Source organism: Columba livia, chromosome 1, assembly GCF_036013475.1.
Source record: "Columba livia isolate bColLiv1 breed racing homer chromosome 1, bColLiv1.pat.W.v2, whole genome shotgun sequence".
Classification (NCBI taxonomy): domain Eukaryota; kingdom Metazoa; phylum Chordata; class Aves; order Columbiformes; family Columbidae; genus Columba; species Columba livia.
In genome coordinates this window covers 112,697,417-112,718,122 of record NC_088602.1, presented here as the reverse complement: position 1 = coordinate 112,718,122, position 20,706 = coordinate 112,697,417, and the positions used below count along the sequence as shown (strand labels likewise).

Below are 20,706 nucleotides of genomic sequence, written 5' to 3'. Positions count from 1 at the left end.
AGCATAGTAAACAAAACGTTGCCTAACTGCTGAATCTGGATGTTTATGGCTCTTCGTGTCAGAATTAGCTTCAGTTAAGTTCATTCAGTAGGCCCACATGTGCTCCAGTTAAAACCTCTTTACTGGTGTTGATATGCCCTACAACACATACTCAGAGAAGGGCAAGGATGCTATACTCAGCATTCCCAGCACTTGGGCCTGACCTAGCCCTGCTTGGGAGAGCTGGTGGGACACCAGCACAGGACTGTGGTAGTTGCAGGCATGCTGAATTCACCAACAGTTTCCCTTGAGTGAATTGGTTATGCAGCATGCTAATTCAAGGAATGATTAACTACATAATCATGTCATGACTCCATCAGGGGAAAAGTATAGAATTTATAAATCATGTATGGTAGTTGGCTCGTGTACTTTATATCCTTTTTATTTTTTAGTAATAAAAGGTGACTAAATAGGTGTGATTCTTCTAACATGACCTCGCTGAGCAGTTCTGAGCAAATTTAGATAGGCTATCTCTGAAGCAAAGCTGTGGAGATGTGATGGAAATCTGCCTTTCAGCCAAAAGTGCAATTAAGCATTATTTTATTCTGCTGGCTGGAATTTGTGACTCAGAGATAATCCCAAAACTATTTGATTCAGAGAAAGAGAAAGAGAAAAGAATCCTCTGGACTTCATTTTACTCATTTTGCCCACAGCTCATTAATCCCTGTAAAACCCCTCTTTGTTCTCTCCCTTACCTGTGCACCTCTCAAAATTTAGCTTTGTTGTTATTACCCTTGACTTCAACAGTTCTATACCACAACTCTTTCAATTCCTATGAAATTAGGTGGAGGAGAAAACTTGTGTGAGCAGGGGAGAGTGGCTTCGTTTCAGGGAGTCACCTTCCTCTAGTGCGAGGGTGTGAGACTGGGAGCCTTTCTCTTCTCCTTGCCATGAAGGCTGCTATCTTTGGTCATAAAAAGCCAGGCAGATCTACCCATGTATTGATCTGATGTTTTTCCTCACTGCAGCTTTCACTGGTTTCCTCAAGGCTATCACTGCAGTAAATTTCCAGAAAGCCGCCTGCAGCTGCATTTGGCCTCATTTCCCTTCAATCGGAATTCCTTATCGAGGCAGTGATTCATTAACAAATTATTAGTCTGTTAACTATGATCTTAAATTGGTATTAGATGAGCTTTAACTACCACTCTTACTTTTGTTAAGTTTGATTCTACCCAAACTAAAATCATTACTGAAAGTCACAGGTTTACTTTAACAGAAATTAAGAGGTAGAGTTAACATTCTTTATTACAAAAATCAAGACACATTCATACAATCCAAAACTTGCTAATAAATTGTTGTTATTTCTTTTCATATCCACAATTTCCTTAACCTGGCAAAGGAAAATCACTGACAGACGGCCAAAGCACCATCTTTTATAACCCAAATCATCTAGGTTACACATTCATTTTTATATATCTCACAATACATCTGCAGTATCTTATTCCAATAACTAAACATCAGTTCATCTACATTTACATAAATTCCATATTGCAACACCATTCGGAGCACAATAACCTTACAAAACTTTCATCAAAATCCTTTTGGATTACAGTGACTGTAGTTACATTTAATTTACATCCTTGATAGCAAGACCTCACCAATGTCTTGGCAAAACTTCCTCATCATCCAGCATCAAACGTCCTCACCACCCTTCAGACACATTCCGTTCCAGCAGTTCAGCCTCAAACCATCTTTTGTTGCTTTTAGCCACTTAATCAGTGCCTGCTTCTGTGTAAAAGACAAATCAGCCCTATATCTGCCACATCAACCCACCAAGCACCCAGACCTAGAGGCCTCACAGGGACACTGCCAAGTCAGTTACGTCATTCAACAAAAACCTTGGTAGGGGCCACCAGAGCCAGAATAAAGTGGCTCTGCATTTCCACCATGCTATTGGAAGGGCCCAGGGTTTATAAGGAGATAGGATTAAATACACACTTGCATGGATTGGGAAATACCTAAGGACCTAACGCCCTGCTTGCACATGAATAAGGATCATAGGCTGAGTTTTAGGCAGCAGAAATGAAGGAACATTTTGTTCAAATAGTGAAAATTAACAAAAGTAGTGAAGCGAGTTACTATAACCAGTGAAAATAAGTTACAGTTTAAAAGCTGTCTCCATTTCAATAATCATTGATGCTACAAATCACAAAGGTAAGGAGAAAGACTGTAATTTTACAAAAGATTTTCATGCTGTATTGTTTCTTGCTGTTGGATATTTCACATTTATTTTTCCTTTTAATGAGTAGAAAAAGAAAATAAATTGTTCTTGGTTCCTTCTTTCTTGCCTTGTATTTCAGCTCCTTTAAGTTCTGCTGCTGCTTCCAATGCCATGACCCCTAAGCAGGATGGGCCACTGCATTTCACAAGCTATTCCCACACTTTCTGCAAATATTATTACTATTAATATTAATAGAAGTCCTCAGACTGGTCTCTCCAAAGCACACCAGACTATCTCAGTCCTGTCCATATTCTGCTTTTCACTGCTTCCTGCAGAAGCTCTCACCTTTTATTTGAGCAATTCTTGTTCTATAAGCCTGAAGAGCATCAACAATCTTCACTATAACATTTCTCCAGCCTGAGTCACTTCCTTCCCTCTTACAAAGAACAAGCAATTAACAATACTTCGTATGTGAAGGGGTTTTTTCAACTGTGCACTCTATTAACCTGAAGGCTGAATCATACCTCACCACAGTATCGTTAGATAAATACTCATGCTGTTTAGAAATAGATAAAAAGAAACCTATGAAAGTAATCTATACAGTGTAGAGAGGTGAGTCTAAGATAAAACCCTGGAAAAAGGGATATTTACATCCATCCACAGAATATTTTTCTCTCCCCATTAAGATTTTCTGGATGGTAGCCACCCAAAACAATCTGCCATGAATATCAAAAGCACTCTCAGTTATTCTTCAGAGAATCAGCCCTACTTGCTTTGCAGAAGATGCAAATAAATTACATAATAAAATCTGTACTTTTGACCTCAGCTTAACTTAAAAGTTAAAGAGTCAGCGCTTCTCAGCTATCTCTTATACTTTCCTTTTAACATATAATTGTTGGCTATTTTTCCATTAGAAAATAATTATACTGAGGAGCTCTTGATTCCATAAACAAAACCTGCTTGACACAGGCACTGTATGTTTAATACTTGTACTCTGTCTATCATACTGATATATGCTTACTGTTGTGAGGAATGAATGATGCAGCCATGACAACTGGTATCTAGTTTTCTAGCTTTGATACAGTTTCATAGTTACACAGTCAATTCAGGAAATGCCAGAGGAGATCTGATTGTGACATCTATTAAAACAAACTTTAAGAATAATTCTAGAACAATACAAATTGTCAATGTATAGTATTTTGCAGCATTGGATAAGCAACCCAGTTTGGAGTCTAAAATACTTGTGCACACAATCAATGCACTAGAACACATGCAAATACATATAATCTCCAAGATGGTTTGTTCTGTGGTCAAATAGATGCATTTTCATTCACTGACTTTGCCTGAATGGCCATTTTACTGAATCATTATTATAAATAACTTGCTTTGAAAAAACAAGGGACCAGTGGCTAGAATAGTCTTTGGTTAGGAGAGATGTCTACATTTAATACAACTTTGACTTACAATATTTCACCATGTTCATCTTTAAATGGCAAAATCTGGGTGTCACTGAGGCCAATGAAAAATTGTCTGCTTACTTCAGGACAGCAAGGATTTTAAGTCAGAAGCTGTCCATAAATTTCTTTATTATATCCAAAGAAATGGATTTACTCTATAATCACCACTATAAAAATGTCAATGATCTATTTGCTAAATATATAGAATATTAGTCACTTGGTCAGCTTTTAGCTATCTAAAAAGCAGGCACCAAGTACATGCTGACTCAGCATGGCCAGGGGTGAAAGATCAGTCATGGAGTGGGATTCTTTCTGTTCTGAGTTAGGTTGCTGTAATATCCAGGATGAATATTTGGAGATGTTATTTGCTTCCTATTTATTATAGAAGATGCCTAAAAAATATGCTTAGGCCTATTTTATATTTGGGCATTAAACCTGAAGTGTGATTAATCCCATGCACAAAGCTTCATCTCAGAAACAATAAGGTTCCTTTTTTTCTTATGCTGTCCTGTGAAGTAACCTTTCTGATTTCTGTAGACCAAACTGTCCATAAACAGGTTGACTACACTTATTCTCATGCCAATATTGACTTTTACTTAAAATTGTTATTGTCCTTTCCTGGTGCTACCTCTAATCATATGTTTACAGGGACAACCACCTTATCTCCTTTCAGCCATCAATTGTTAAACTAAATAACCACACTCTCGTCTCCTTCTAACTTTGTCTCTCTCTTGTCTTTCCCTTCGGGTGATCCTTTCTCTGATCCTGTGTTACTGAATATCACCTTTCTTGATTACGGTAGACCACAATTTTGTAGTTTTCCAGATGATCTTCTACCAGACTCACTGCACTCTGGTAGCAACCTTTTCTAGCTTTACCTTCCTAGGTGCACTCTCCAGTTACTTTATTTCTGTCTTCACCTTATTTCTATCTTTCACTATCAGAGTTCTGGTCATGATAAATCTTCCAATTTCTTTCTATTGCTCTTAGAATATCTGATCAAACATACGTCAGCTATGTCAGTTGTAACAAATAACAATTTTGCACATCTAGGTTTCGGTGCCTCTTTTTACATTGTTTTGACAATGAAGACCAGCAGTATGAGCCTTTATGCAGTGGAATTTGAAAATTTTTCCTTCCCATTTGTCAAACTTTTAGCGGAGTGGAGGGAAAAACATGGGATAATAATTTTCCATTCTTCAAAATTAACAGTGAGGCATGCCTACCCACAAGCACTACTGAACTTGAGGCATAAGGAGGCAGCTTTCCATGCCTTCCTGGAAACATGGAAAAAATATATCCCAGCCTTCTCACGCAGACCTTCCTATGAGGATGAATGTCACTTAAAATTTTCACTTTGAGCATTTTTGACATGCCTTTAGAACATGTCTCGTCTTCATAACCCATCCTGCATAAGACTTCCCTTGCATTTCCCGACTCTAGCAGAAGCTGGGGGAAGCTACTGGTGAAACATCTGAACCTTGCTACTGCGGCCAGTTTAACCTCTCTTTCTGCAGGGTCAGGTTCCTTGGCCAGAGGAGCCTGCTCAAAGCTTCATAGCATAATTCTGTTGCCACACAAGATGTGGAACAAGGGCCAGCCTGTGTCCACACTGTTCCTGCCATGAGAAAGATCAGGGAAGGATTAGAGCTGAAGAGCCTGGGAGCTGGCTTGCCTCTCCTTCTGCTTTTGGTGAAGCAGGAAAAATTGGGCCAGTGGGAGCACTTTTAGAGAAAGTTGTACTCACAGACACCAAGCCACCCCTCAGCATGATTTGCAGAGCTTTTGAATTCCACAGACAGATAAAAAGTTGTCAGGACGTAGAGCTACAGCACTTCTGTGTGCATAACAACCAGCACAAGTGCAGGCACTATATAGTAACTCCATAAAAAATATTTTCCTGTCCCTGTACCAAATAGCAGCTTTGTAGCTGGACAGAATGACATCTGTTCCCACATCGACACAGAATTGATTAGTTTTTTCTTAATACTACATGTTTCTTCTCGCACAGTTAAAATACATGAAAGCATTCATAACTCAATGGTAATTCAGCCTTGAAAGTGGTTAATGGCTTATTCAGACTCCAAGCCTGGTGAAAACTCTGTACTTGTTCTGACTAAATTTATTCATCCTGAGAGATTTCCAAGTAACACTAATACCAAGCACTGACTTCATAACAACAGACAGACAAAGTGTTCCAATTTCATCCTCTCCATGGAGGGATGCAGGAGGACAGAATCAGGGTTCTAGCAAGAAAGAATGGCTTGGGTACAGTTGTTTGAATTATGGATTTTGAATAAATATGTTAATTTTCTCAGCCTTGCATTTGTAAGAATGTACAGCATAACTCAGGGCACTTTCTTAATAATACATCTTTATTGCGTAAATATATGCAATGTACGAATGGTATGACCCACCTGTTAGGGGGAAACAATATCAACCAGGTTTTCAATTGTTTCAGTCCCTCTGCTACTTTGTACTGACTATTATTCATGCACATGCCAAGACAGAATTAAGTTGTGTTTCTCTCTCTTCACCTGCATGAGTATTTTTGATTAAGATTGATGAAAACTGTGTTTATGAGAAGTATTCTGCTGTTCTGAACTCAGTCTACATTTGTATTTAATCTCTAGGTCCTATGTTCCTGACCTCTACCTTCTGCCATAAGCTACTGACATTTGTGTTCAAAGTACTTTCACAAAACCCCAACAGTTAGAAAAAAAAACCCCAAAATTTTCAACTCCAACTGTTTCAGATGCTCAACTGTTGAACAAATTGAGAGAAAGGCCACAGTCACCTGAGGAAATTAAAAGGGTATGTAACTGATTGGTTTAAGGAACAGATCTGTATTTGCTAATTTCTAATTCTGGGTTGGGTATACCACTGGTTGTAATCCCTAGCTGTGATCTACCAGAGAGGCCTTCCACCTCTTCCCACACCCACAGATCTGGATGAACCTATTTCACCGTCAGTTTGGCCATCACTGCTACTCACGCAGACAAGATGACAGAAATATAGTATCCTGCCAGTAGATGTTCTCATTGTTCTAGCACCACCTGCACACTTGCCATAGGGAGGACTTCTTCCCAGTTTCATAAGGAACTAGACCCTGTGGTTCCCAAAGGAGACACATACTTCTAGGCTGGGAACTACTGCTAAAGAGGGAACACAATATTTAAAAATGAAAAACACCCCAACCACCCAGCAAACCTGAGCTGACAATAATGAGGTTAAATACGTATATTGCTATTACAGGAGACTTGTTCCAGGGTTATCCTAAAGTAATGTACTATTCCTCTGCTTGTGCTCCTTAATCAGGTCACATAACACTGTTTTAATTAGAGAGCAATGCTATTAAGCCCACAATAATGAAACCAAATAATTCAGTAATTGTAGAAGAGTGACTGGCTTATCTGCACTCCTTATTTAAATTCTACATCAAATAAATTCTCAACTTTCAAGTTGCCATGTTGCATTAGTATTTTGACTTTTCATTTCACTTTCTGTGAGTGTCTTGAAAAAGGTAATTTTCAAGAAAATAAAAAATAAATCCAACTTTTAAAAACACATACTTCTTGCTATTTAAAACCTGAAAATGAGACTGAAAGCAGAAAAGAAAGGTGAAGAAACTGAAGGAGAATAGAAATATTTTAAAGTGGAATAGTTTGTTTTCCATATAAAGTAAAAATGAGGGAGAAATAATAAATTGCTAATGGAAAGTTTCCCATCCTCTGTATGGCACTTGACTGTCATTTTCTAAATGTTTCAGTGATCCAAACACCTATAGCTCTTTTTCCCTGTTAAACAACTAACATTATGCAAAATACAAAACCTCCATTTGCTGTCTTTCAAAGGCTTGATTATAAGCTATTCTATGAATTCATGGGTTTTCAGGAATGCTCCTAATTACTATATGTCTATGTGTATTAAAAAGAAAGGAGGTGATAATTCCTTGAGAGGAAAAATATCCATACATTCAAACAATTATATAAATTAGAACAAAGAGTTAGAGGAAGTAGACTTCTAAAGTTCTTCAGTTATTATCCATTTTTAAATGGAAGTCCAAGAACAATAGTCTTATGTCGCAGCATTGTGTCATAACCTATGTATCTGCCGTTCTCATGATTCTTAATGAAAGTAACACAGCACCTGCTAAAAGAAATGTTCCCACCCTGACTGGAGGAAACAGCAAAGCATTGCCTGAACAATTCACCCAAGAAGAATGTTATTGAACTCTACATTTTAAAAGAAGCATACATTTTAAAACACACCTGTGCTGGCCTTGGGAAACAGCTCATGAGAAACTGCCGTTTTGCTGGCAGCTAACGTGCTTTCTCCAAAGACGTGATTTAATAGGAATGCCGAGCTGTTCACACAGGGGCTCCTGCTGCACTTGGGTTTGACCCTTTGGAAGCTGGAGGTTCACGGGCTTGTACCTACCTCTGTGTAAATCAGGACTGTCTCCTTTGAAGTCAACTGATGTAAAAACCTAGGTGAATAAAGGAGAATCAAGGCCTGGGGCTGTCATCCCTGCCCTGCTGCTTTTATTCAGGTTAGGATTTCAAACGTATAATTGTGATATTTTTTCCTGTCATTTGGGAATGTGAATGGGGTCTGAGCTGTAACAAAAGGAAGAATAGGTGCAGACTTGCTTTGCAGAGCTGCAGCATGGCGCCAGGGCAGGTGGCGGTGGCAGGTTTCCAGCTCTCCTGTCACTCTGGGTGATCTCTCTCCGCACTGCTCCAGAACTCTCTCTTTTGTTACCTCTGTCCCTCAGGCAGCAGTAATAATGACACATTGTAGTAGAAGACTTCATGCCTTCCTAATAAATCGTCATGATTCTAAGCCAGAACTGCCTCAACGCTGATGATATTCAAGCCCATATCTTCCCTAAAACATCTTTGTGAACTATGTGAGCCTCTCACCTTGAACTGGTATTACTATTTGTGCTAGAGTTCCTTACTCAAAGCAAGATGAAGCCCACCTTGGAAAGTTATATACTTGACCAACTGCTTAAACGTCAGTCCAGACATTGGAGGTGATGTCGCAAAGGTTATGGTTGCAGCTGATGTGTTCAGCAGCCTACCAGAGGCACGTGACACGGTAGGGCTTGCTAAAATGAGTAACATGATGAAAGACCATTTTACTTACAGTCTTGCTAACACAGTCGGCACTTGAATCAGAAAACCAATTAAAAAAAATTAAAGAAACAGAATATTCCACTCCAAGAGTGGAGTTAATGCAAAAGTCTACTTCAGAAGAAAACATTTGCACCTGTACTGTTCAACTCCCACATGAATGACAAATCAGTCTGTCTTGGCACAGAGATTTCTCTACACAGATGCCTTAAGCCTCACAGTCCAAACCAAGAGTCTCATCCACATTGCACATCCACTGTTCACATCATTGCTCTTCAGTATCTTAACTTTTTATATGAAAACCAGTGCTAAATCAAAGGTCAAAAGGTAAGGCGAGCTTATTTTGCTTCAAAAAGCACAATAAAAACCAATAGCTCAACATAACCTAGAACACCAACCATCATCACTTTGGAGTGACCAGGACTTTCCTCCATGTGGAAAAGGCAAAAATGAAGTCTGAAGTTCAGAACACTGTGCTAATTTCTAAATGGGCAACTAACCCAACAACATCGGAAAATACTGCATTTTACATTCCTATATCTTAATACACACTTTGACTACTGGAAAGATCAGTATGTGAAAAGACATTAGAGATGGCGTTACAAGAAAATTGCTAGTACATCACTACATAAGCATCCTGTGCATGTTTTTTGTTTATCACTGGCTTCCCAACGCTGCCCCACCAATGGTGTTCAGGCCAGTCATGGGCTGGCTGGTTACTGTGATGGCCCAGTGTGTCCTTTGTGTGGGTCCAACTCTTCTGCACTCCTAAATCAGAAATTAAGACAGTGTTTCCAATTAAAAGAAATAGCCTCAGTTTTGGTGACTCAGATAAAAGCCACTAGAACTTCTCATTTTGTTTTGGTGCTTGGGTTTATCTGAAATTTGTGCTGTCATAACTAAACGCAGAATCTGGGAACTACTAGGATTTGCTTTATCAGAATAATTAAGAAAGAAATACTTACACTGTGTTCAATGTCAATTAATTGTTTAACGAAATCTCCCACTACCGATAGTTCCTCATAATGCTTATAAATGCTGGCCATCTCACAATGAAATTTTTAAATAGCTGACACTTTATGCTGGAAATAGTGTCCTGTTGCATTTTATAAGGAAAGAATAGTCTTTGCAGTTATGTCATAGGATTAAAACAGTTAATGCACACTGTTATTTAGTGATCTACTATTGCTAATATAATGAAGAATGCGCAAGGTTTTTCACCTGTACTTGCAGATTTCCAGCTTTTCACAGTGCACCCACACCTGAGGGATTTTTATGCTTCTTATCCTCAGGACCCACTGCTCAGTGGGGGCCTCTTCACTGAGCATTGAGTTACCCAAAACAATGAGATACCCAAAACAAAGAATAAAATCATGGCAGGAAGTACAGCAACTTCATCTCTCTCATTGCTCTCTGAAAGCCAACAATGGGAAACTATAGTGGGCTGGAGACAGTCTACTAAATAATTTATGACATACAGCCCATTCCTGAATGATTTTTTTCCCCATTAGACATGCATTGATACAGGGAAGGCTAACACAAGGAAAATCTTATCTGGCCTCGGAGGGAAATAGGTCCCCCACCATTCCACCATCACATGCTAGACAAGACCTTTGACTACTCGGAGCCACTGCTACTTTCTTCTAAAGAGGTTGTGCTATAGTTTGCTCTAACTGCTGAATCACAACTTGTTTTAAACACACCCTCAAAACAATCACTATACCAACACAGGCTTTATCTACTACATTCATTGCTTGCATCTCGGCAGACTATTCCTCACAAATCTGCCTTGGTTAAACACAGCATTATTCAATGCTACCTCATTCCTAGTCACAAAACTTTCAGAAATCAGAGAAAAACTTTCATCTAAGACTGTACACTACATTAAAGTACCATGTTTTATTTTTACATGAGGTTTTCTGTTCCCCTGGATTTCAGTTGATTACTATGGGCCATGCAAAATGCCACAGACCACAGAAGCTACATTTTCATACGGAAGTTTTTATTGATTAATCAGGCATTAAATCAAGTATTGTAAAATAAACAGATTTTGTTCATTAAAAAATGTCCAGAAGAATACCATTCATAGCAAACTTGTTTCCTCATAGCCATACAGAATGTGAAATGTTCAAGAAACAAGCAAAAAAGGAACACCTGACTAATTACTGTAAGTCTGTGTGTATATATGTATGTCTGCATATACACAAATTACACACTATATTTGTGCATATACTGGTGTGTGCATACTCATACATACGTATACATGTATGCACAAACATATATGCACAAAGAGTACTGCCTGAATTAATAGTCCGCTAGAGAAAAGTGGCTTAGCTCCAAATGAAGTATATTCTGTTAAAATAAAAATGATAGAGCAAGGTTTGTAGATAACAGACCATTCTTTTTCTATTGGCAAAAACTATGATCTGTGTTTAGACTCATGGTCTGTCTTTACAGTGAAAATATGTGAGAACATTTGGGGTCTTTCCAAATCTATGGTATTAGTTCCATCTAGCTCAATCTCTGCCAATGTGGTATGGCCAAATGCTGAACAGTGTTTTCTGTTTGTCCACTACTGAAATCAGCTTCTAGATTTAATATTTCTGGCAAAAGAGAAGATACACAGCCTTGCTACATGCACTTTGGTAATATACCCTTTCGTTTTAGGTAGAAACTTGACAATAATCCTACATTAAAACTCCTTTGCTCCTACATCTTTTAATCACAGCTTTGGATCAGTGATGTCCTGTAAACTCATTATAACAATTTTCATGCCATTTCAACTACCTTCCAAACATACCAGGACAGATCATCTGGGCAATGTACATCAGACTGTACTGGTAACATTTTGCTCAATTTTAAAATGTAATGTTTGGGAATTTATTTATTTTTCATTTTTGACAGTATACATTTCTGTATTATTAGACACTATGATAAACTCTGCAGCTCACTATACGTACACATTTTGCCTTATTTATATCAACTCTGAAAAGGTCAATGGATCCTACCTGTGAACCATGAGATGCTGCCCAGCTGAAAGACATGGTACCAGCAACATACTGTCAGACTTTTCTCCATTTAATTCAGCAGTTAGTAGGGCATGTAAAGGGAAATCAAAGGAATATGGATAAGCATTTATTTTGTATTGAAAAAAAAAGGGAAAAAAAACCCCAATATGCATGTATGTATTCCTCAACTTGCTCATAAGTTTTTGACATCATCATAAGGCAAACTGAAGTACGGGTTGGTACCTGGGGAATCAGTATTTAAAAAATTAGAAGCTGAGCTTGGGACCATTTTACTTTGGACCCACTAGTGAACAAAGTGCATTAAGGCATCCTTTTCAAAAGACACCTAAAGCATAGTTATAAATTACAGAGCAAAAGTTTTCTTAAAGCTGATATTCAATTTATCCTCTTCTACACAGGCAGATTTTCACCACTTGCATAGCAACAAAAAAATACTGTAGGAAAACCATTCTTTTAAAGTTGTCATATGCCTCAAGCATCTCCCTAAATGATCATTTATAGATAAGCATTGTAGCAATTACAAATGGCTTCTATTCTGTAGAAGGAAAAGAGAAAAAAAGAAGATTCGATTTGAGATATAGTAGGTTGCCTACACTCAAGTTCATCCACCAACATCAGGATGAACATAGGGCCAGATTCCTACTGCTGCTGAAAACTTGCTATTTACTCCTCATTCACAAGGAGAACTGTGCTTTCCCAAACAACAGAAGACAATGAAAACTATAAGCAAATTCCAGCTGTAGTGTTTTTCCATACAGCACATGTAAAACAGATTTCCTTGCTTTGTTATAGAGACTACACAGTGTACAACAATGAAACATTTGTATTTAATTTAAAATCTATGGTAAGGTGGAGCATGTCTCACTTCTGAGTTGTTGGCTGGGCTTGCTATGTTGAACCTTGTAAAATCAGCAATAAGCATTCACATGTCTACCATCAGAACCATGACATCTTCCATTACAATCAACCCTTAAATGATGTCGTGCTTTATCAATTTAGTCTGGAGTCAGACCTTGAATTGGCTGCTCTCCTCCAGTGTTGCTGATTTCAGAGATGGTATCAGTCTTTTACAGCCTTAGTGATACTACAATGTTTCCCAAAGATGAAGGTGAAGCACTGGTAGATGGGAATATTGCCATCAATAAAATAAATCACCAGATGATTTATGCGCTCACATTTCTAGGAGATAATCCACATGTTTTTTATGAACAGAGAGAGCACTGCCCTGTGAAAAGAAGTAAATTGAAATTTCTTCTTTCGCTGTGTTGGCTAGCTCCACTTCCTCGGTTGTTTATTTTTATTCTGTTTGGTCTGCACACTCCCGTGTGCATAGTAGAAATTAGGAGATCTCACACTCAGTAAGACTGGTAATGAGAGTGCTAATATTGGCACAAATAAAACCTGCAGTATACCAACTTGTCCACTGCACAGTTTTCAGTCTTCCAATTTCCTGCTTTTATCCACTGTAAAATAAAATGATGTAGAGGGCTGATGAAATTTTAATTAGTAGGACCATCAATGTGCAAAACAAGTAATTTTCCAGGTGTCCATACCAGGCTTTCCCTTCTCTCTTTTTTTTTTTCTTTCTTTCTTTTTTTTTTTTTTTTTTTTTTATAAATAATTTATAAATCTTCCAGTAAGAGACTAAATACAAAACCAACCAAACAAAACCAACTGCAAAAGCAAGTTCTAAGATATTATTAAAGCCATTTCTTGTCCTTCCATACAAAGTACACAGTAAAGAGATATTGTCCCCATTTCAGTTCTGGCTGTATTCGGCATTCGGCAGCAAAGGCTGGGATGCCATGCAGTCCACCAGCTCCGGGCAAGCTCCTGTGGGCAGCCTCCTGGCCATCCCGGGAAGACATATCATCCTACCTTTTGGCTTTTAGCAGTCATGCGAGCTGCTCAGAGGAGTCTAGATGGTCAGGGATGGGCAAGCCGGTTATAATGGTCAAACACTTATTCCACACAGTGAACGTGGGGCACACCGGCTGCCCAAATGTAATGTCAAAAGTGTAAAGGTGTAGAGAGTTCAAAGCGTCATAAAAAGCAAGGGAACCATTGTCATAGTCCAGCAAAATCCCAACCCGCCGGAGGTGAGGTGCGGGTTCGATGGGGATTTCTTTGCTATTGTGCCGCACCACCCACGTGTTATTGCAGCGGCAAAGCACCCAGGAGGCAGAATTCTTCCCAATCCACTCATGCTTCGGTGCTGACTTGTAAGAAATACCAATGGCATACCTGCAAAATAAAAAACAACTCAAGGAAACAAATGGTTTCTGGCAGGTTTGTCTCTCAGTGCAGTCAAATGTTAGCCCAGGGGACTCACTGGAATGCCCCAGCCTCTTACTTCTGCTGGTTAAGTTCTAATTAAGTGACACTTCACCGCAATATCTGCGCAGGCTTAATTAATGTTTTTCCCTGTCTCTCTTTTGAGTCTGAGATGTCGGGGAAATTTTATTGTCCCTCACATTGTTTGTAGTTTGGCTGCTATGGTTATTTTTTGGAGCACTTGCCTCTGGTATTCAAAAGGAAGATTGTTGAGTCCTCAGTTTCAATCAGTGGGCCTCAGATTTCCACTTCCACACAGACTAATACAGAGAAATTCATTGATTTTAAAATGCATTGCTATCTGTCAGCTAATCTGCTCTCTCCTTGCTCCTTTAATATATGGCCCAGAAGAAGGAATGCAAGAGTAAACATCAAAGGACACATTAAAAAAAAAAAAAAATTTGCCATTCTCAAATATGTTTTGCCAGATGTTGGTGTGGTTTTTAAATTCAATGAGCATTTTTCAAACTGGGTTTTGAGCCAAGTGAAGCAATTTTAGGTGAAGACATTTGCTCTGCAAACCATAATTTATGGCAAGATGTGCAGGGTAAAAGGATTGTGAAAACGTTCTCATTAATGGACACCAAGGGCAAATACCTGATTCCTCATATGTAAAAGAAATGTAAAAGTTCCTCACGTTCTAGAGACACAGCAGTATTTGTTGGGCTTTCAACCAACAGAGATTAATGTGCCATAAGTTACTCTATTTCCATTCCTTAGTGTTGGCAAACAGCATTTTTCTTGTTTGAGACAGTGGGCATACCTCGAGACCTTACTGATTTTTCCACTCCATTAACTTCCATCATGATTGTTGCCTTTGAATCCCAAAGGATGACATAGCTTCCACTAACTAAAGGGTCCCTGAAATCTACCGCAGTGTGATGCAGAGGATCATTCAGGAGCAGAGGAATGCACTCCTCCATTTCCTGCCCCTCGCTTCATACCCTGGGGCACAGACCTACAGCACTGCCGCTTCACTCCCCCTTCCCCAGAAGCTAATCTGGCTTCCACCTCTGTGAAACTGGTTCATCAAATTGTCCTCCTAAATAAATGATCCCACTTACAAAGTTCATTCTGTTGTATAAACAAGATGAAATTTTCTGACCTCTTCAATTTGCTAAAATAATAAAATGTATTGTATGTGGGTTCAAAAATCAGCCATCCTGAATCATGGAGGAAAAGTCCTGTGAGGACCATTAAATATAAAGATGATCTATCTGGTAGACTTAGTTCCGGAGTCTGAAAGTGCTGGAGATTGGGAAAATAGTTTGACAAATTATGTGAAAGTATATGTTTGTCTTGCTCTTGTATTGCTCCCAATGCCTCTGCTACTGGTCTCTGTCAGAGAAACTGTGCTGGGATCTGCACAGACCTTTGGTGTGAACTAGTGATTCTTTTCACATATGTTTTTATATACATACCATGTACTCCCGCTTATAACCACTTCCCAGTAATGCCGCCCGCTGTCAATGAACACATTGCCAGCTACTCCATAGCTCCCTTGGCTCGTGAATCGCTCTGGTGTGTGACTCTTTTTGGAGGATGTTTCATCACGTTCCACTGTCAAGTTATCATGAGACACTTTCAATTTTCTGTGAGCAGATTTAGGGTCCAGTTTAAACGGCTGACCTAGAGAGGCAGAGACAGAGATGGCAGAAGAATGGTTTGGCTTTCATTTTGAAAAGGAGAGTGGATTAGGAAGGCTCTAAGAAGCCCACAAGATCATATAACCATATTAATCTCCTCATCTGAAGCATTCTCAAGATAGACTAACCTATTCTGCTACCTGCACATTGTCACTTTACTGTCAATCTCCTTGTGCACTAACTTCCTCATGTCAATAATCCCTAAAAAGAGCCCTGCATAATCATCATGCCTATTATCTCTGACCTAGAGGTAAGCTGAATACTTTAATTCTTGCATGTAATTAAAATGAATATACATGCTAATAAAGGTCTGAGAGTTGATTTTTTTACAGCATATTAGATTTAGAAAAAGTTGTGTTCTATTAATGCTCTAGGGATAAAGATCCATAATAACATCTTCATCATTACTACAAAAAGTATGATTTCAAATTCCACAAAATGAGTTTGAAAATAAGAAGAAGCATTAGCTTTGTCTGTTCATTTACTCACAGCTTTATTTATAAAAAGCACAGTGAACAATTCAGGACTGCTCTGGAAGGATGCCCATGTGGTGCTGGATAGTGTGCACTAAAAAAAAGGAAGCGAACTGTAACTAGGTCCAGGTAATATGGTGTAAAAACATTACTGAGGCTGTTGCTCTTGGCAAGCATCTTCAGCTGTAGCACAAGGTTTGTAGACAATAACAGGAAGCTTTTTGGTAAACCAAACCCTGTACATGTATAAAGCCCACCACAATTCTGACAGGCTTGCTCATTGTGTCAAAAAGCAGAACAATCATTTACCTCCACCAGGAGACAACTAGGAAAGTATGACTCCATGAGTGGTCCAGCAAAGCCTTTTTCCCTTTTTATTGTCTTTCATATCAAGAGGAAAAAAAAGTAAGTGGAAGATTTGATGACATGCACAGAAAATAGAAATGGCTGCTCTCATGAGGTCTGTGTGAGGAACTGACATGAACTTCAAATAAGATATAAATTGCTCAGAGTTATCTACTTTTGCAACATGCATTTAGTTACATATTTCAACCAAGTATAAAATAAATCCACTGGAAAGTATTTGGAGGCACATTTTACCTGCTTTTTCTCAGTGCTCGGCAGCAGTAAAATACCTACAGTCTGACTCTCTAACTGGCTAGTAGCCTTTGTGTTGCTGAAGCAGTATCTGAGGGACATCTTTCTCTGTACGGAATTGTATCTGGTCACATCATTTCTGAGTCACCCAAGAGATTGCTTTGGTGACATGCTGGGTAACAAAGAGACAAAAGGATGAAAGTTTGCCATTTCCAGATGGGTCCTCTGGTTATGCATTTGCTTGTAGGTTACCAGGTTTAATAATATGCAGATCCTTGGTAGCAGATGTGGGGTTTGTATGAGCAGCTTATACACAGAAGTGCAAGGCAGGCTAATAGCAGAAAGAAGAAAATCAGAAATGAGTACATGCCATTCCCTGCAGCCTCTGTCTTGCAACATTCTGTATCAACCCTCTTCAAGCACCTTCCCCTACCAGGAGGTTTCAGAGAGTGCACAAATCTCAGTGTTCCCTTTCCGGTCGTCAGAACTGACCATGATGACTGCATGACTGAGGGATTGGCTGGCAGACAAGAAGAAAAAGGCTGAAAACCAGTCTTAAAACTGGTATACTACATCTGTTATTAATTTGTGTAACCATTGTTTTTTTGAAGTGGGATCTCTGACTACTCTACCACCTTATTGAACTCCATAAAAAAATGAGGGGGATGAAGCTAAGAACATTTTCCAGCATCCTATGAAAGAGATCATTTCAGAGGATAAAATTATAGTAGCAATTATCTTATGAACGCTATACAAAAATAAAATGTTTTATTGCAAGCATAGGAAAAGGGTTTTTTTGCTTTGTGGAGGAAAAATAGAGAAGACATTAAAACAGAACCACAAAAGAGTATTTTCAATCATTTCACATGTGATGGCTCTGTTCCTAAATGATATTCCAGTGATATTCCAGTAATGAAACTACAGATTTATCTTTAAAAAAAAAAAAAAAAAGAGTAATTTCTGCTCTTGAGTTAAATAAGCAGCTTTAATTGCAGGAAGCACTTTAAGCAAGTTAAGCTTCTATGTGCTCTTGTATCTTCCAAAGATTGAGCCTAAAAGGGAAGGCAAGAAAGGAGAAGGATGCATGTGTGCCGGTTCTCCTGTTACTCACTGTTTGTCTTGAGTTTGCCAGGCTCACTGCTTCTGCTGCCTGCCTGGTTAATGGCCTTGACAATGAAGATGTACTTAGTGCCACTCTGTAAGCCGTGCACTGTGTAGTGGTTTTGTTTGATGTTGGGAACAATCATCCAGCTGTCGGCTGAGTTGCATAAACCTGTAATTTCAAGCAGAGCACATTAGTCATAACATACTAAACGCTTTGTAACAGAGGAACATTGAGAGCACTCCCAAGCGCCCAAGGACTGATAGGAATTTTACTTCTGTACCTTTTAAAGTGTTGTTACATTTACTGAGTCGCTACTTAATTTCACTGACGCATTTCATCAGCCCTCAGCCAAGGTACCTTCTAAGTTCTTGCTATGTGAAGTCAACCATAAAAAAATGGACATTCATTAAATGAGTCAGTCTGAGATTCTTCATGTCCCATCACAAGGAATTCTTTATTGCTTAAGAACTAAAGGATTACGAAGATCCCATCAATCTACTGTTTGGATTAATGAACTCAGTTTAAGTCTCAGAAATCTAATGTAAGCAGTAATGCTAGGAGGGCTGGGGAGGCACCTTTGCTGACAGTCCCCAGGTGTGCATTCTTCAGGACCTGAAGCAAATCATGGGAGGCTGAACAGGGTAGAAAGTGGGTTTCAGAGCAAGCTTTGGCTCTTACACTGCAGACCTTGCCAGGGTGTAATCTAAACCAGCAAATTTAATGGATGCAATTTTTTGATTTATGTCCTCATCATTAGAAGTCAGCTGGAGAATAGCTAGATAATTTTCCAGTTACAAACTTTTCTGGGTACATTTGATGTGTACTGCAGAAGTATAATATGAAGGAAGTAGATAAAGTAAGGATGGAGAAATATATGAAAAATAGGAAAATACTCCATTAAGATGAATTTATTCATCTATGTAATTTTTTCCTACTGCAATATAGCTGCAAGGACAGTCAATCATTCATATTACTTACTGTACATTTTGAAGAGCTCCTGGTCTAGTGGATCCCCATTTGATAGCTCTCTTATTATAAATATTTAGATAAATAAGAAATTTAACATTCATGAAGTCTATATGTACTCACAACCTCTTATATAACTTTAGAGCTAGAAAAAGATACATGCAGATGGAAGTCTATGCAAGCATGTGCATGTGTAGGGCTGGAAAACTTAAAAGAAAAATACTGGACTGAATTAGGAACCTGACAGACTTCTTGTTCTCTGCCTTTATTGGATATAGAACATGTTGTGAAAGCTACTGTGTTACTAAAAACTAGCTTTCAGCTTTAACCTGATGTTTTACCAGCAAATACTAGTAAAGAGAATCTTTTAAAAGTTAGTAGTAATGTCAGCTCTGCATATTAGGCAATACCAAACCTTTATGTAAAGTAAAAATCAAAAGGTTACTAAGTACAAAACTTGAAAGAAAAAAGACCTTTGATACAGGTTTACCAACTCACAGACAATTCATAACCATGCTGACAGATTCCTTCCTCATTTGGGACATGCTTTTAATAATAAAAGATCATTAGAAACAGATCTCATACCCCAAATTTCAATCTAAGAATTATGTAGCTTTTGTCTTAAACTTCTCTTGTATTAGATAGCATCCTTGAGAGGCAGGCAGCTATTTATTCTGCTGTGCAAATGGGTAACTGAGGCACAATTTCAGGTGGGACTCATATCACCTCATCATGCAATGAAGAGCCGCAATATCTAACATATTTTTCTGAACTCTGAGGAGAGACAGAAATCAGTGAGTATTTTCTTTCACTTCTTCAGATGTGAACATCCTACCACAAGTACCTCTATTTTTTTTGTCCAGAGAGGAAGCCTACATGACTAGCATGGGTGAGATCTCTAACTTCAGGTATCTGAAATGAGGTGAAGCCCCCTGTTACCCTGATTTGAAGTTTGAAAGCCTAAGCCTGTGGCTGAACTCACAGATGGGTTGTGGCCTTTGGGACATGATTTATCAGAATAAGAACATTTCTTTGCTGCAGTTTTCTGACATAAAGTGGTAAAAAGGAATTCTAGTATGTTCCTTATGCTCCATCCAGTGAAAGTCCTGACCACATGTACCTTCCCTAAATATCAGTTACATGGGATTCATTTTGCTATATGTGGATAGAACCTGCAAGGAAAACCAGCCTCACAGCACTGTTTTTCTCAAGACTATCACAAAACTAGATCATATAGAACAATCATCCACCTATCTCCTGAAAACAAAAGAACACAGTGTTATATGCCATGAAAACTCCAGCTGTGCCTAGCACCTGTAGCAAACTGCGTATAGCAACATCAGTCCACATCTTGTTTCACTGAATCATACCCACTGGATGATATTTATTTTTTTTAGACTGGGTGTGAACGGGTTTCCTAAGAGAAAGAAAGGAAATAAAATCAGCAGTTACCTGGCATAAAGTATTTCACTAACTGCTCAGAGGAATGCTCATCCTTTCCCAATAAAAATTTGCCACAGGTATTAAAGGCACAGTTGTTCTGTAGTTGAACTACCACACTGATTTTGGACTGAGACCATCACTTACCTGACTCACAGGTGCTGTTGTAAAATAAGTGTTAAGTTAAAGTAAAACAAAATGAAGTACTGGATTTAGAGGGAGTCCAAGGTAACCAAGGAATCCTTAACTCAGATGCCTCTGATGGGGTATTAGACAACATATGACAGTAAGTGGGATGAATACAGACAGTGGTTCTTGAAG

General features: G+C 38.7%; 1 protein-coding gene across 6 annotated transcripts in view; it reads right to left on the bottom strand.

Moving 5' to 3' along the window:
- Nucleotides 1–1,266: 1,266 nt before the first annotated feature.
- The window catches only part of MID1 (midline 1), a 253,389-nt gene continuing 233,949 nt past the window's right edge, over nt 1,267–20,706 (bottom strand). For all 6 annotated transcript variants that reach the window (XM_065073456.1, XM_021292264.2, XM_005505988.3 and 3 more), the window contains 3 exons: nt 17,986–18,147; nt 15,580–15,787; nt 1,267–14,068 (listed from right to left, as the gene is read on the bottom strand). In XM_065073456.1, coding sequence (XP_064929528.1) covers nt 13,720–14,068; nt 15,580–15,787; nt 17,986–18,147 — 719 coding nt within the window. In that variant the 3' untranslated portion in view covers nt 1,267–13,719. The remainder of the gene's footprint in view (nt 14,069–15,579; nt 15,788–17,985; nt 18,148–20,706) is intronic.